Below are 16,178 nucleotides of genomic sequence, written 5' to 3' on the forward strand. Positions count from 1 at the left end.
TGTGAAAGCCGGCTGGGGTGTGTAGACGCTGCCAGCGGGGGTTTAGTGCCGCGGGGATGTGCTGATGTCTTCAGTGTAGAGCGGGCGGCTCTTTTTGGTGCCGGGTGCGGAGTCGGACTGCAGTGCACACCACTAGTGACGCCACTGGCAGGGAGAGCGCCTCTTCAGCACGGCGCCTCCCTGCATCGCAGGAGCTGCTGAGCGGCTAGCGCCGGCCCTGGGACTTTGGGAGTGTGAGGTCACCTGTGCGGGCAGCCGACATCCACATGGGAATGCTCATGAAACACTGGGTGTTCCCATGGGCCAATCCCCTGGTCTATGCCCCCCAGCCTCTGTGGCTGTTCGCATACAGCGGCTGCACATGCGCATAAATAACTATGCGCATGCGCCAAAAATCGGTCGGGGGGGGGGACAGACAGACGGGCTATGATTAAATCATAATCACCCCCAAAATCCTCCATTGAGCAGCCCTTTCCTAGGTGGCAGGATTGGCTGTGATATATCATATGCAGTACTTTTGTCAGACATGCCTGTCTGGCTTCGATACGATAAATCTCTCCTGCAGCTGGTGTGAATCACAGGCTCCAATGCCATGGCACCGAACCACCCATTGCATCGGAACTGATGTCAATCACATGTGATTTGGATGCTTTTCCTGCCTCATTCCCATGAAAAGTGACCAAATCGCATGTAAATCACCCTAGTGTATGGGCACCTTAACAGGTAAGACACATTGCTTATTTCCTCATATTGTGAGCAAAAGTAAGCAATATTCTTCCCATAATACTAAGAAGTGTGTGCGGTAGAATATTGTGCAAATCAGGACCTCTCAGTGAACTGAATATGGCCAATAGTGTTCTCAGACCCTGCAATCATTTCCTACACAGTTACCTATCAAAAGGTAAAACATTTTATTCACATTTGTTTGTTTTTATTAGCATTTCAAAAGGCCAGTAACCTCAAATCAGTCTTTCCATTAAAACGCTGCTGGGTGTTGGCTGAAAATACTTATGAATGAAGGACACATTTCTAAGTCCCAGTTTTGCTTATTGCATTACTCAGGATGCACCTGGAAATCTGCTTGTGTCCAAGTGCAACACCAAGACTCAAAACGGGTCCCACTAAAAAGTATAGAGACCTAAATACTGCTCTGAGCTGGTTCACATTTAGGAAAATCCCTGCTTTCTCCTCTACACAGAAAGTAATGCCCCTAAAAACCTTCTCCACCTTTACCTCATTTCAATAAACTCTAGTAATGTAAATACAATTTGACAGGCCTCTTTGAAAGCACGCTCCCCGGTTCATCATTAAGGAAGTCAAATCTATCAGGCGTGACAAAACATGTATGAGGGTAGCCATTCTTCATGGCAAATACCAGGATCCGCTTTACACACTGCACCTGTTTGAAGGGGATATGCCACATCATCTTGGGGAAATAATTGTGTATCTTTGGCAGCTTGAGATCCTTTGCACTGCTTCCAACACCCATTCTATTCTTAGCAGAGCTAGATTAAAGCTGGGTACACACTACATGTGTACCGAGTCCGACATCACTGCCAATGGGAGTCAACACGTGGCAAGTGCTTAAATACTTACTGATGCCGGGTTCCACCATCGGGGGACCTATTGCCTAGTGTGTTTGTGTACCCATATTGACAATGGGGTGAATTGAGATACACATTGCACTGGCTTCTCACTATAGGCCAGGTCCGGCGACATTGGGGGTCAAAGGGGAATGCTGTGACAGGCCCTGCAGATCTATGGGGACCCAGAGCATGGCTGCGGTGGTAGTGATGTTGTATTGTGTTCCTCCAGCCATAAGGATGTCTGCTCTGTGCTCCCAAACCCTGAACCATCTGTTCTGTGCCTCTGGCCACTCAGTCATCTGCTCTGCTCCCCTGGCTGCCTGCTTTCTGTGAACCAGCTGCTCCACCATATGCTCTGCCACAGTGGCCTCACCAGTGGTGTCATATCCGCAAATGCCCCCACCGACAGCGACTGCCCTGTGGTTTCATGTGAAGGAACGCATGATTCTCCCAATCCTATGCCATCCAGCTGCCATTTCAAATGTGGCGCTGGCTGCTAGCCAATCAGAGCACATATACCGCTGGTATGCGAGCCCTGATTAGTTCAGCATCCGGCGCAATATCTGAATGGCACTAATATCAGTCTACAGGGACCCAAGATTTCGGTTGCCAGCCCTGCTACAGGCTCTTGATCATTTTTACCCAAAGGCTCAATTCCAGGAAGGCTCTATTTCCACTTGAATCCTGCCGGCCTGTGCAATCTTCTGCTCAGTGCAACATCTCTGTAAACCTGTGTCTCTCTGGGTTAATTGAGTCACACAGGCATTTTGCTGTTTTGGGCTCTGTAAATGAGGTACAGTGGCAAAAGCAAAATCCTTCTGACCTGTGAATTACATATTTTTCTCCTCAGAAAAGGCTCTTGAATGCATTTTAGTATTATTTCTTTAGGTGTTTTTATTGCTTACACTCATTGAGGGTTATTTCGGTTAACTCTTTCTGACAAATTCCTTCTTAGATGGACAAAACCATGTGCACTGCAGGGGGGCAAATGTAACATGTGCAGAGAGAATGAGATTTGGTGGGGTTTTACTTTAAAGTGAGATCGATATTTCACTGTAAAAATAAAGCAGTCAGTATTTACTCTGCACAGAAACAAAATAACTCACCCAAATCTAAATCTCTCTGCACATTTTACATCTGCCCACCCCCCCTACATTGCACATGGTTTTGTCCATCTAAGAAGGAATTTGTCAGAAAGAGAGAACCAAAATAACCCCCATTGTTAGGTCTACAGTAAACATCATTATTTTATTCACATTTATTGAACACAAATAATGGCTAAACAGCCATTATAATCCAGACACACATAACATACACATAATACATAAATGAAGAAGTACAGATAGAGCCATTCTCATCTAGCCCTTTAATACAATTAAGGGCGGGATGTTCTAACATCTGCAGCCCAGCTCCGCCCCCCCCCCTTCACCGTCCATCCCATACATAATTATCGCATATGCTCTAACATATGCGATAATTATGGCAAAGGACAGCTCTTGCTTAGAGCATCCCAAAATGCTGTAAAAACCCGATAACAGGGTTTTTACCGCATTTTTCGTTTAGAGCAGGCATGTCCAAAGTCCGGCCGGGGGCCAATTGCGGCCCGTGCTGTCATTTCAAACGGCCCGCAGCCTCCAGCCAGAAATGGGTGGAGCATCAGATGCGGGACACACAGCACTAAAGGTGGTGCTGTCTGCAGCAGTGAGGAGGTGCCGGCCGCCACAGTGAGATGTGTTTGGCATCTTTCGGGTGAGTATGCATCCAACCCCTGCAGCTGCAATTGTATATCACCCTCCTCCACAATCACAGTGACAGCAGTGTGTGGGGAGGGGGTGCAGCAAGGGGGAAGCTTGCTCCCGTAACATGCAGAGTGGAGGAGGGTGGCGATGGGAGCCCAATCATCTCCTGTCCTTGCTGTTCCTGCTTTGCCTCTCCATCCTCTGGCTCACACAAGGGGTTGGGAAATATACATAGAAGGGAGGGGACAGGCAGGGGGACATATAGTCAATGGGGGCAGAGTGGGGGACATACAGTCAAGGAGGGTCAGGCTGGGGGACATACAGTGAATGGAGGCAGTGATGAACATTCAGAGAAGGAGGGCAGGCTGTGGGACACAGGGCGGGATGTATTAAAATACATCGCGGCCCTTCGTGCCCCCCCGGCCGCGATGCCGCCGCATATGTACTAACATATGCGGCTGGCATCGCGATGCGGTGACGGAGGCCCCCCGCGATACCTGTACTGTGGTCTGCGGGGGGTCTCCGTCACCTCCCAGCCGGCTTCTGCTGCTTTCACGCCGGGGACAGCTAAGCAAGCTGTCCCCGGCGCTTCCTCCTCCCCCCTGCAGCCGGAAGGACGTCCGGCTGCGTTGCTAGGGGGAGGAAGGGCTTACCTTCCGGGGTCCAGGAGGACCTGCAAGAAGGTAAGCCCAAGGGAAAGGGGGGGTCGGCGAGGCGGCGGGGTTGCGGTGACGCGGCGGGCGGCGAAAAGAAGCCCATAGGCTTCTATAGGGTATCGCCACCCAAAGGTGGCGATACCCTGCCCTGCGATATCGCTGCGAACGGGTTTTAGTACATAGGAAAATGCGGTAAAACAGGGGTTTTACCACATTTTCCCTTTAGTACATCTCGCCCATAGTGAGTGGGAGTCATACAGTGAATGGGGGCAGATTGGGGGACATACAGTGAAGGAGGGTCAGGCTTTGGGACATACAGTGAATGGAGGCAGTGATGGACATTCAGAAAAGGGGGGGGCAGGCTGGGGGACAGAATGGGTGCAGAGTGGGGAACATACAGTGAATGGTGGACATACAGTGAAGGAGGAGCAGGCTGGGGGACATACAGAGAAAGATGGTCAGGCAGGGGAATATACAGTGGAGGGGCAGAGTGGGGGACATGCAGTGAATGGGGGCATGCTGGAGGAAATACAGAGAAAGGGGGGACAGTCTAGGGAATATACAGTGAAGGGGCAGGCTGGGGGACATAAAGTGAATGGGGGCAGAGTGGGGGACCATTCTGATGCGATTAAGGATTCAAAGAATGTCAGGCTGAATGGTCGGCCCACCACCAAGTGGCTGCTATTTGACACAGCACCCCTGGCAGCGCCTGCTTAAGGTTAATTCCTTTTTTTCTATTTGAATGGTCGGCCCCCCACATTTTCACCTCACCAAAACTGGCCCTCGTTGCAAAAAGTTTGGACACCCCTGCCATACAGCATATGTCACTAATAAGATTTTTTCCCCATGTGCATATAGTAGGGACAGTCCTCCTTTTGGACTATTATCAACAACTCCCCTTTTCTACAATAATAATCTTATGGATTATCCTGTACAATTTGTAAGAATAAACTTTTGACATGGACAACGAAAAATGTTGCATTGATTCTTAGATTCTAGATAATATTTATCTATGTAATATTCTGGTATTAATACTTTGAACTTCAGCTGAAGGTCTACGGAGCTGCATTAACCTGTCTCAGAATACATGATATAAATTATCGTAATCACATCAGAGTCAGTTTACAGTTTCCAAACTTTGCGGAGACCCTAGACAGCTCCTCAATGATAGAGCAGGCACTGCTTACCTCACACCTGCCTGCTCTTCTGGATGTCCAGGAGACTTCTGAATTTTCCAAAGTTCTCCTGCGTCCCAGGGAGAAGACCAGCCTTCTGGATCCTACCCACTTACCTAGTTACATGGGAGCTTGATTATGTAATCTTTCTGCAAAATGCATCATCATCATGGATCCACACATGTGTCCAACCCTCTGCACTATACCTCAGAGGATGGAGCTGTGCAGATGCAATACATACTGCATCACTCCAATACTTCACACCGGGATATCCGCCATTGAAATTGCCTTATCCAACTTTGGGGCAGATGTATTAAGCTTTAACAAGAGATAAATCCAAGGGTGATGAAGAGAGATAAACGTCCAGCCAATCACCTGCTAACTGCCATGTTACAGGCTGTGTTTGAAAAAAGTCAGTAAGGAGGTGATTGGCTGGAAGTTTATCTCTCTTTATTACCCTTGCATTTATCTCTTGTTAAGGCTTAATACATCTGGCCTTTTGATAGGAGCACAATCAACTGACTCAAACTTTCCATCTATCCCTCCCCCAGTTATCGTTCAGGGGCCTTAAGGTGAACAATTGATCTCTGTCCAGAAAAAGTGACCACACCCCTTGCTCATGCACATACCGTGCTTTGCTGTGTGAAAAAGTTTAAATTTAAATAAAGTATATTTGCACAGATATTATTGTTGGGCATTCAGTATCCTTCTATGTAAGGACAGATGCTCACATAGACAAAATATTTAGAGATATTTGTTATTTGAATAGAGCTGGTTAACTTCTAAATCGGGATGGAATAAGGAGGAAAAAAAATAAGAGGCAGTTGTGTCTTGTTGTGTCTCAGCAGCTGTCTTGGATTTTATTAATTTAACTGACAGAATTTACACACCCAACCAATGGGAATCCCCCAAAAGCCACATCCTTATAAATGAGAATGCTTCGCATAACACCAGAGTGCTCTTGTGGCTATTCTTTTACGCACACAAGTTTAATTTAAGATCACTTACATTCATTCTAGAACAATTTCATTATTGCGTATTTATCGCCTACTCGCAATGCAAATAGATGTATTTTGGACTCAACAAAAATGCGTGTGTATTCAGTTTATCAATTCAACAAAGAAATAGGAGAATGCAGACTCACAGACACATCCAACTAGTGATAACATTTTAAAAAACCTATTCAAATTCCGGCTAGAAAATCAGTTGTGGTTAATTCTAAGTAATTTTTCCTAACCACCACAGAGTAGGTCTAAAACATTTTTAAATCCCTATTTTGAGGGAAAAAGTCAGGGACCATTTCAGAACCTCTTGGACACCGCCACTCAAATGACTTATTAGGCAAATTGAAGTGTTCAGTTAGCATAATTGATACACCAATTACATGTCATTATTGGGGTGGAAAAAAAACGACTTCATTACCCCATAATAACCTTTTTGTTTTTTTTTAAGTACCCCAAATATGATTTAGTGCTTATAATTTCAATTTTTTGTTTACTTTAAAATGGCTGTAAATTACCTCAAATCACTTATTTTGGCATTTTGCAATTATTATTTTTTTGTTTGTTTCCTATTTCAATTTTTTTGATACGCAAATCAGCATTTTTAAACATCAAAATCCAGATTTGTCAGATACATTATACATTCAAATGGAATCATTAGCCTTGCATGTTGGGACTTGTTGTTCCACAGCACAACCCAATGTTAAATGTAATTTCTATTTTTTCCCACAAAGTGATCAACCACCAGCTTTATACCTGGACTGGTGAATACTGGGTGGGAGGGGGGGGGGGGTGCCCCCACTCCCCCAATTACCCCATTCCCCCAGGTTCCCCATTCAGGGCTGCCTAGCGAGGGTGTGCATGTGATGGCTGGGGGACCTTGTGCAAAAGATGTCCCCCGGCTGTGGCATAACACCTCTGGCTGTTGGAGTTTGGTGCTGGTTCCAAAATACGGGCGACCCACAGTCTTTTGTCCCCCCATATTTTTGAAACCAGGACCACTCCAAGAGCTCGGTGCTGGTTTCTTAATTATGGGTGGACCCATCACTTTTCCCCCCATATATTGGAAACCAGGACCGGCTTAATGAGCCAGGGGCTGGATATGCTCAGGGGAGGGGGAACCCCACACCGTTTTGTTTTTAATTTTTACATACTTTTTTTGGACAGAAGCATGCACAAATCTCACTGTTCTGTGCTTGGTTCTGTCAAACTCGCCAGCCTGAACCTGGTCTATTGTTTTGGCAAATTTTGGTCATGTTTTTGGGTGTGATTTAAAAACCTCATGCTAAACATTTTGATGTTTTCTATGAAAAAAAACATCTGGATGTGATTTTGAATGTGTGATTGTCACGCCAAAACTACTACAAATTGCATGCTAGTTCATGTGCAATTTTCAGTAAACATGCCATTTTGTTAGAAGAAAATATCACAGCAAATAGTTGCAAACAAATAATTCTATTATTGCAGGGGGCAATGTTATTATGAATACTAGCTACATTTCATAAAATATATACTTAAAGTTATCTAGCAACAAGCATTTAAGCACATGTACACCCATATATGGAGCCAGACACGCCCTTTGGGTGGGGCATGACACGCCCCCCCTCAATGTTTCGCCATTCAAAATTGTATTACCAACTATAATCTCCCTGAAACTAGTTTGAAAAGTAGGCAAATATGTTGCAGAAATCAAATGCAGGCTGAGGGGAGGGTGGGTGATGGACTGTTCTTCAGGCTATAAAGGCTTCCCTCACCCCTCCAGCAGCTCTTGGCCATTTCAATTGTGGCGCAGCTTCTGAGAGAATCAAAGCTCACATACCAGCAGCCACATTGATTGGCTGCTGAGCCGCGAGATTGATTGGCTCACGAGTTGGCGTGCCATATTTGAAACAGCCAAGAGCTGGGAGGTGTAAGGGCAGCCTGCGTCGCTGCACTCTGCTCTCATACTAGCAGCAGCAGAGCCGGAAGGGTGGAGGAAACCTGCGGCACTGCTCTTCGCTCTCATACTCACAGAGGCGGAGGAGGCTGTCCCAGACTACAGGGGTGAGTCTGCACTGTAGGGGGCATTAAGCAGAGGCACAACAGGGGGTATTAAGCAGAGGCACTAAATGGGGCATTATTCAGTGGCACTATAGGGGGCATAATGTAGCTGCACTACAGGGGGCATTAAGCAGAGGCACTACAGGGGGCATTATTCAGTGGCACTATTGGGGGCATTGTGCAGTGTCACTACAGGGGCATTAAGCAGCAGCTCTACAGGGGATATTATGTAGCGGCACTACAGGGAGCATTATGAAGCAGCACTACAGTGGGCATTATGTATAATCGGAACTACAGGGGTCATTATGCATAATCGGCACTACAGGGGGCATTATGAAGCAGCACTACAATGGTCATTATGAATAATGAGCACTTCAGGGGTATTATGTGTGTAAGCAGCACAATAATGCCATGGGTGTGTGTGTGCAAAATGTACAATTATGCCACTACGTGTATAGCGTTACCAGAAAGCTGCATCTTTTGCCATGATTTGAATACATAGGATTTAATTTCCAACAATAGAGCCACAACCAACCTTTTTGATACAAATGTATTTATCTGTAGCTGTGGCGCTACCAGTAATACCCCTTTCACACCAGCCACCCGGAAATCACCCGTCATTTTGCCGGGTGAAGTCTGACCTCAATTCACACCACCCGCAAATTACTGGGTTAAAGTTTTTCAACCAGGGAATTTGCTGAAAAATCTGTGTTTTTCTGTGGTGTGAAAGTGTCAACGCAGGTCTTAAATCACGGCACTCCGACCACGGTCAAGAGCAGGGTCGGAGTGTTGGGATTTAAGACCTGTGTTGATGTCGCCCTCCCGCCCCTCCCCCCCCCTGGGACTCCAGGGGGTACATTTAAAAAAAAAAATGGGTGCACAGTGTGGGGCCCCCAGAACCCTGAATGCACTGAACACACTACACCCATTATAAAAACAGTAATTCGGCTGGTCAATGGTTCGACCCTAACATATTTTAATGAAAAAAAAAAATAGTTGACTATTTGAAACATTTTGAAACATATGAACTGGTCTTTGAGATACAAATATTACAGCAGGTGTTCAGATGGACATTAGGCTAGACAGCTTTAACTCCACCTGAACTTTTGTGGTTATGATCTCATCAGGTATGCTGACTACAACACTGCATCCAATTCTAGCAGGGGACCATCTGTTCCATAATGCACATTACACACATCTTGAAGAATACACTTACAAGTTACCACATGTTAAGTACAGTTATCGAATACTTAAGATATGCATCATTTGATATCATGTGTCTGCAGTGTTTATAATGCATTGATAGGATAAATAATGTCCAGGTCTTTGCAATCAGATTCTTGCAAAATTTATAAATGGAATTTTTGGCAGCTACAGAAACCATGCCATTCGTCTTTGTTCTCATCACATCCCTATACAGCGAACGGGAACACGTATAAATAAGGGGGCCAAATAATCTTAGCCCCCGTTTTGGGTATCAGCAAGCCTAGTATACACGGTATAGAAGTAGGGACCAGGGCAGACAGATTTGCCTCGGGGCAACGGAGGTTTTCCTGTCTATGCAACATATGGAGTCAGATGAAGGGTTTCAATGCTTCAGCAATTAACAAAGGAGTGGGGGTCGGTGGGCCAGCAGTCCAGGTCTGCACATGAGCTAAACATCCGGAGGAAATGGCATGTCACAGCAATAAACACCGACACCAGTACACTACCTGCAGTGGTGCAGCCATTTACATAGCAGACCAGAAAACACAAAGAGGAAAGCATCCAGCCTTTGTGTTATAGCAGAGGGTGTGGTTCTGATCATACTAAGGAGACTGACATGTTGTATCTTACTGACCTCATGTATCCCACTCTCATCATTACTGCGACAGTACAATGGTGCAGAACAAAGGAGGTTTTAAGTATTATTAGCTGCTCCCCACATGCCTGGACATAGCCCTAATCCAGGGAGAGTAGCAAGGCAGGGTCCCCCGAGAGCAGCCACTGCTGGTGCTGTATTGTGGGGACTGTCGATGAGGATAGCATACAGCAGGTGGAGAATCAGCTCTCTCATACACACACGCGTCCCATGTGAGGCCCTATAATAAGTATATAGGATTCGGAGCAAGACATTTACATGTCTGCTGCAGCGTCAGGTCATCACCTAGCACTGGCAAAGGCACCGTTAAGGCTGCATTACAGGAGCTGCTGTGCTGCCCTGCTAGCGTGCGGTGATTGCGGATGGGCCACTCAGTGATGTAAGGGGTTATAGAGGGATGGACCAGCGCGCTATAACATGTTGTAGAGAGATGGGTCAGTGTCCTGAAGGGGTTATAGAGGAATGGGTCAGTGTGGTAGAAGGGGTTATAGAGGAATGGGTCAGTGTGGTAGAAGGGGTTATAGAGGAATGGGTCAGTGTGGTAGAAGGGGTTACAGAGGAATGGGTCAGTGTGGTGTGGTATATGGGGTTATAGAGGGATGGGCTAGCATGCTAGTGTAAGCGGTTATAGAGGAATGGGTCAGTGTGCTACAAGGAGTTATGTAGGGTGTTCGAAGACGGGAACAACCTAATAGCGCTAGGTGAGGAAAAGCTGTGCCCTTAGTGTAATGCTATTTCAGGGCTGGTGGATAATTGCACAATAGATCACCATTACATTGCTCACTACTTCCATCCCGTCCCCAGTATAGGAACACAATACGCTGTATGGAGTCATACTGCTGCCTGGTAACACATGACCAGAGATAGCATGTACAGTTATCTACAGCTATTACCTCACATGTATACTGCGAGCCTGCTACAAACATGAGACATGAAGGGGGACTGTATGACGGGATAATACACAACTACATGATATGAAGATCACACAGAACGCATGTGTTCTCTTCACACTGCACCTACAATGGTAGGATGATGATGGGTCAGTCCCCAGACAATAATGCACAGACCTAGGAGCATGTTATCATACAGAGTTGCTGCCCTGCTCCGTGAGCGGCAGGGGAGGTACTCTGGGTTCGACGGCTAATTAGAAGCACCCCGGGACCGGGGCATGACTCCCGGACAGCCCGTGACATGTGACGCAGGGCCATGCATAGCACTCCCCTATACCGGCGTCTCACTCCGTATTGTTCTGCATTAGACAACAAAGAAAGCAGTTTTTCTGTTTCCTCGCTGGAGGGGAGGAGCGAGGGCGGGGGCCAGCGCCCTGGCTCCGCCCTATGTAGCCGCATGCAGCCAATAGCAGTTGTCTCTCCTGGTGTCAGTCCCATTGTACTGTCAGCCCGGCCGGTGACGTCACGGCCTCTTATCCCCCTCTAGTGCCGTCTGGCTGCAGTGCTCAGACAGGAGGGGAGTAAAGCACCGAGCGAGCCGGGGAGGGGCCGCTCCTCCTCACACATCCCTGGCCGCACAGTCTGCCCACAAAGAAGAAGTAGTCGGGGAGCTGCGCCTGCATCCCACTGGAGAACGTGGGGGTGACCTGCACATTACGGACTGACTGTGAGGGGCTGCGGACATCCCGGAGGAACAGCCGCCCTCCCCTCTCCGTGCTGGCCACCTCGCTCTCCTTTGTGTCTGCACCTAGCACCAGCACTGGGGCGGCAGGAGCGGGTGAGCCCGACCATGCCCAGCTCGCTCTTTGCGGACATGGAAAGGACCGGGAGCGGCGGCGGGGGTGGCAGCGTGGAGACCCTGGATGATCAGCGGGCTCTGCAGATCGCCCTGGACCAGCTCTCCCTGCTCGGGCTGGACAATGACGAGAGCTCCATCTATGACAACGAGCCCCGGAAAAAGAGCGTGAACATGACCGAGTGCGTGCCGGTGCCCAGCTCCGAGCATGTGGCCGAGATAGTTGGCAGGCAAGGTGAGAGCCGGACCGATGGTGTGTAGTAAGGGAGGGGGGGTCGGAGATGTGCCCGGGCAGTGGCAGCGCGGAGCCCCTGCACCAGCCGCCTGTGTGACGGGGGCGCTGCTGCTGCCGCTCTCAAGGGGCTGTGTGTGTGCATGTATGTAGTGCTGCTGCCCACCTACAGCTCTGCCCCGTGTAGCTGCTACTGCGTCCCGTGCACTGTCATGCTGTGCAATTTGTGTGTATGATGCTGCTGCTTTATGTGTATGTAGTGCTGCCCATTCTGTATATGATGCTGTGCAATGTGTGTGTGTGTGTAGAGCTGCCAACCTACAGCCCTGCCCCGTGTAGCTGCTGCCTTATCCCGTGCACTGTCATGCTGTGCAATGTGTGTGTATGATGCTGCTGCTGTATGTGTATGTAGTGCTGCCCATACTGTATATGATGCTGTGCAATGTGTGTGTGTAGAGCTGCCAACCTACAGCCCTGCCCCGTGTAGCTGCGGCCTTATCCCGTGCACTGTGCCTATGATCTGTGTGTGTGTATATGCATTGTGTTTGTATGATGTGCATTGTGTGTGATGCTCTGTACTGTGTATGATGCAGCAGATGTTGCTGCTGTGTTGTGTGTGTATGCTGCTGGTAGTCGCCCCGAGTGTGTGGCATGCAGTGTGTGCCATGCAGTCACCCGTACTAATCGCCCTGTGTATCCCCGTTTGCTCCCCAGGTTGTAAAATCAAAGCCCTGCGGGCGAAGACCAACACCTACATCAAGACCCCGGTGCGCGGGGAGGAGCCAGTCTTTGTTGTGACGGGGAGGAAGGAAGATGTGGCCATGGCCCGGAGGGAGATCATCTCGGCTGCCGAGCACTTCTCCATGATCCGGGCTTCCCGCAATAAGAACGCCCTGAACGGGGGCTCGGTGCCCGGACCCCCCAACCTCCCCGGGCAGACCACCATCCAGGTGCGGGTGCCCTACCGAGTGGTGGGACTGGTAGTGGGACCCAAGGGCGCCACCATCAAGCGGATCCAGCAGCAGACGCACACCTACATAGTCACCCCCAGCCGGGACAAGGAGCCGGTGTTCGAGGTGACCGGTATGCCGGAGAACGTGGACCGGGCACGGGAGGAGATCGAGGCTCACATAGCGGTGCGCACCGGGGGGCTGATCGAGCTGACTGACGAGAACGACTTCCACGCCAATGGCACGGACGTGGGCTTCGACCTGCACGGCAGCCTGTGGAGCAAGCCCAGCCAGGGGGTCGGCGGCACAGGGGCCCGGAAGGCGTTCTCCAGCTATCGCAACGACAGCTCCAGCTCCCTGGGCAGCGCCTCCACGGACTCGTACTTCGGGGGCACCCCACGGATGGCGGACTACAGCCCCCCCAGCCCGGCCCTCAGCTACACCCACAACGGCAACAACAATAATAACGGCAACGGCTACGTGTACGCCGACAGCGCCTCCCCGGACTGCACCGACAGCGCCTACGACTCAGCTTTTGACCCGGCCCCGGCTCCCCCCGCCGGCTCTGCCCTGCTCTGGTCCCAGTACGAGCGCAACGGCACCACCCCGTCCCCCCCGTTCCAGCACAACGCCAACGGGCTACTGTCCAACCAGCGGCGCCTCACCGCCCCGCCCCGGCTCTCGCCGCCTCTGCACGGCAGCAGCAGTGCTGGGGGCCCCGAGCATCCACTCGCTCGCAGGGTGCGCAGTGACCCCGGTGGCGGCGGTCTGAGTGGCTACTCCGCCTACACCAACATGGACTCCTCCTCCTCATCTTCCTCCTCATCCAGCAGCAGCAGCTCTTCCTCCTCCAGCTCGTCTTCCTCCTCGTCCGGCATGAGGCGGAAAGGCAGCCGCGACTGCTCCATCTGCTTCGAGAGCGAGGTGATTGCCGCCTTGGTGCCCTGCGGGCACAACCTCTTCTGCATGGAGTGTGCCAACCGCATCTGCGAGAAGAACGAGCCGCAGTGCCCGGTGTGCCACATGGACGTCACACAGGCCATCCGCATCTTCTCCTAACTAAGCAGCCCAGTACTATATGGAGGAGACCCGGCCTTTCCTGCCCCCCAGCCATTCCTCCCTGCACGGGTGCCTAGGCTTTCTGTGTAATATATATTATTTACCAAGAACCCTTAATATATTAATATATCGTAATATATTAATATGCAAATAATATATATATATATAATATTGTGATGTTGCTTCTCTCTATACCCTCATGCTGGAGGGGCTCCTACATGTCTTTTTGTTAGCAGCCTTTCATGCAATTCCAAAGGCAATTGATAGAATTATACAGGGGGTGCAGGTGTCAAAAGAGTGAAGTGCATGTTTCATTGACCAAGGGACCCTCCCCCCTTCAAGTCTTTGTACATTAATGTCAGTGGTACCCACTCCTTGCATTATGATGTAAATAGCTGGCAGCAACCAATTAACATGTGCCCACTCCAGAAGCAATATTGATTTGATGCATCTGATATTTCTGCCATTGCAGCAGGGCCTGTCATCAATCTGTCTGGATATTTGTCATGTGGCCAATTTTGTAACCCCCTTCTCTGGCTTTTAAGGGGTTAAAACAAGATGGCAAGGCCTGGAGTTGTTGGGACAAGGGCTCTTATCACTTATCACACTAGAAATTTTCTACCTTGCCAACTGGGAATATGGCATTAAAGCTGCAGTATCTGCACACTTTGTTTTATTTTTTAAACATATATCTATATATTTTTATTGTATTGGGAACTCGCTGAACTATCCCACTTGGCCATGTATTGCAGCTTGGGAAGATTACTACAATCTATTGCATGCTCTGAATTTGAATACAAACTTCTGATCACATCTTTATTTTCAAGATAAACTTCCAAAATATTTTTACCTCTCTTATGCTTATATGTGGCTTTAGTGATGATAAAATATGATTTTGACAAGCGGTTATAATACTATTTGTGTTGTACGACTTTACATTATTATTATTTTTTGTAACTTTTCAGAACGTTCCCTTAAAAGAAAAAAAATCCTGTGATACTGCAGCTTTAACAAAGTAATATTGTAACATATCTTCTATAAATATATAAATATATATAATTATAAAACTCGTTTAAAGGTTTTAAAGATGACTTGCATTAATACAGATTGAAGTATTTTATTCTTTTTTGACTTGAAAAATTATATTTCATATTGCAAAGATGTTTACAAGTATTTTAATTTAAGTTCAGTGAACTTTTTTGTAGCTGGGTTTAAATCTTTTATTTTTAGTATGGCCTCCTGGCAAAGAACACTGTATTATTTTAATATCACAGGTGATGGGGTGGGGGAGGGGGGGGGATTTTGGGGGAAGAGTTAAAACACATGACCATAAACTGCAAAGTGTTTTGAACAGTATTGTGTAGAGATGGGTTTTTTTGTTTTATAGGTTCCTAAAAACAATGTTTTAACTCTGCTTCACCCAGCGTCTTTTGTATTCTGTGATATAAAGCCTATTTTATTCTATATTACAAAAAAATTGAAATGTATGAGCATATTAAGCCAACAAGAACCGTTGACACCTTTTTACATTTGTATAAATAGATTTCAGTGGAGATTACAAAATTCTGTTGCACCACTCTAGTTTAGTATTTCTATTTTAATACATTTTGTTTACTACTTGTTTATGTATATGTAGGTGATTGTTACTTGAGCGTAAATGTACTTTACTGAACAAAGTTTAAAAAAAAAAAAGTATATTTTATTTTATGATAAAGGACCTTTAACCTCATGGTCAAAATACTAATATTATATTTGCTGAGACAAGATTTGAAATTGTATCAAGAGTTTTATTTTTCTGACATTTAAAGTTCTACATAAATAAAGGTAAAACTTAAGTAATGGTGCTACTTCATGTTTTTTTTAAGTATTTCTATATAAATCAAAATAAAATATTCCAGAAATGATCTATCTTGTAGCGTGAGTTGATCAGCATTGCTTTTCTGTATATGGAGATTTGTTTATGGGTTATGTGAGACCCCCAAATATACATTCTTTACATGCCTTTTGTAGTAGTTGACATACAAGGGTTTAAATAGTCAAATGCTATGTATTATCTATAACCACCATTATGATTCTGTGCAGCGTGTATGCACCAGTACAGTGCATTTGATGATATTCATTTGTTAAATCGGG

The 16,178-nt window shown here is 47.4% G+C and overlaps 1 protein-coding gene across 1 annotated transcript; it reads left to right on the forward strand.

Annotated features, from left to right (window-relative positions):
• Window positions 1-11,480: 11,480 nt before the first annotated feature.
• MEX3B (mex-3 RNA binding family member B) lies at window positions 11,481-15,939 on the forward strand. Its single transcript, XM_083184024.1, has 2 exons — window positions 11,481-12,039; window positions 12,751-15,939. The coding sequence occupies exons 1-2, from the start codon at window positions 11,799-11,801 to the stop codon at window positions 14,043-14,045; spliced, it is 1,536 nt and encodes a 511-aa protein (XP_083040150.1). The 5' UTR covers window positions 11,481-11,798; the 3' UTR covers window positions 14,046-15,939.
• Window positions 15,940-16,178: the final 239 nt, after the last annotated feature.

The sequence above is a fragment of the Crinia signifera genome, chromosome 4 (assembly GCF_055691185.1).
Source record: "Crinia signifera chromosome 4, ASM5569118v1, whole genome shotgun sequence".
Classification (NCBI taxonomy): domain Eukaryota; kingdom Metazoa; phylum Chordata; class Amphibia; order Anura; family Myobatrachidae; genus Crinia; species Crinia signifera.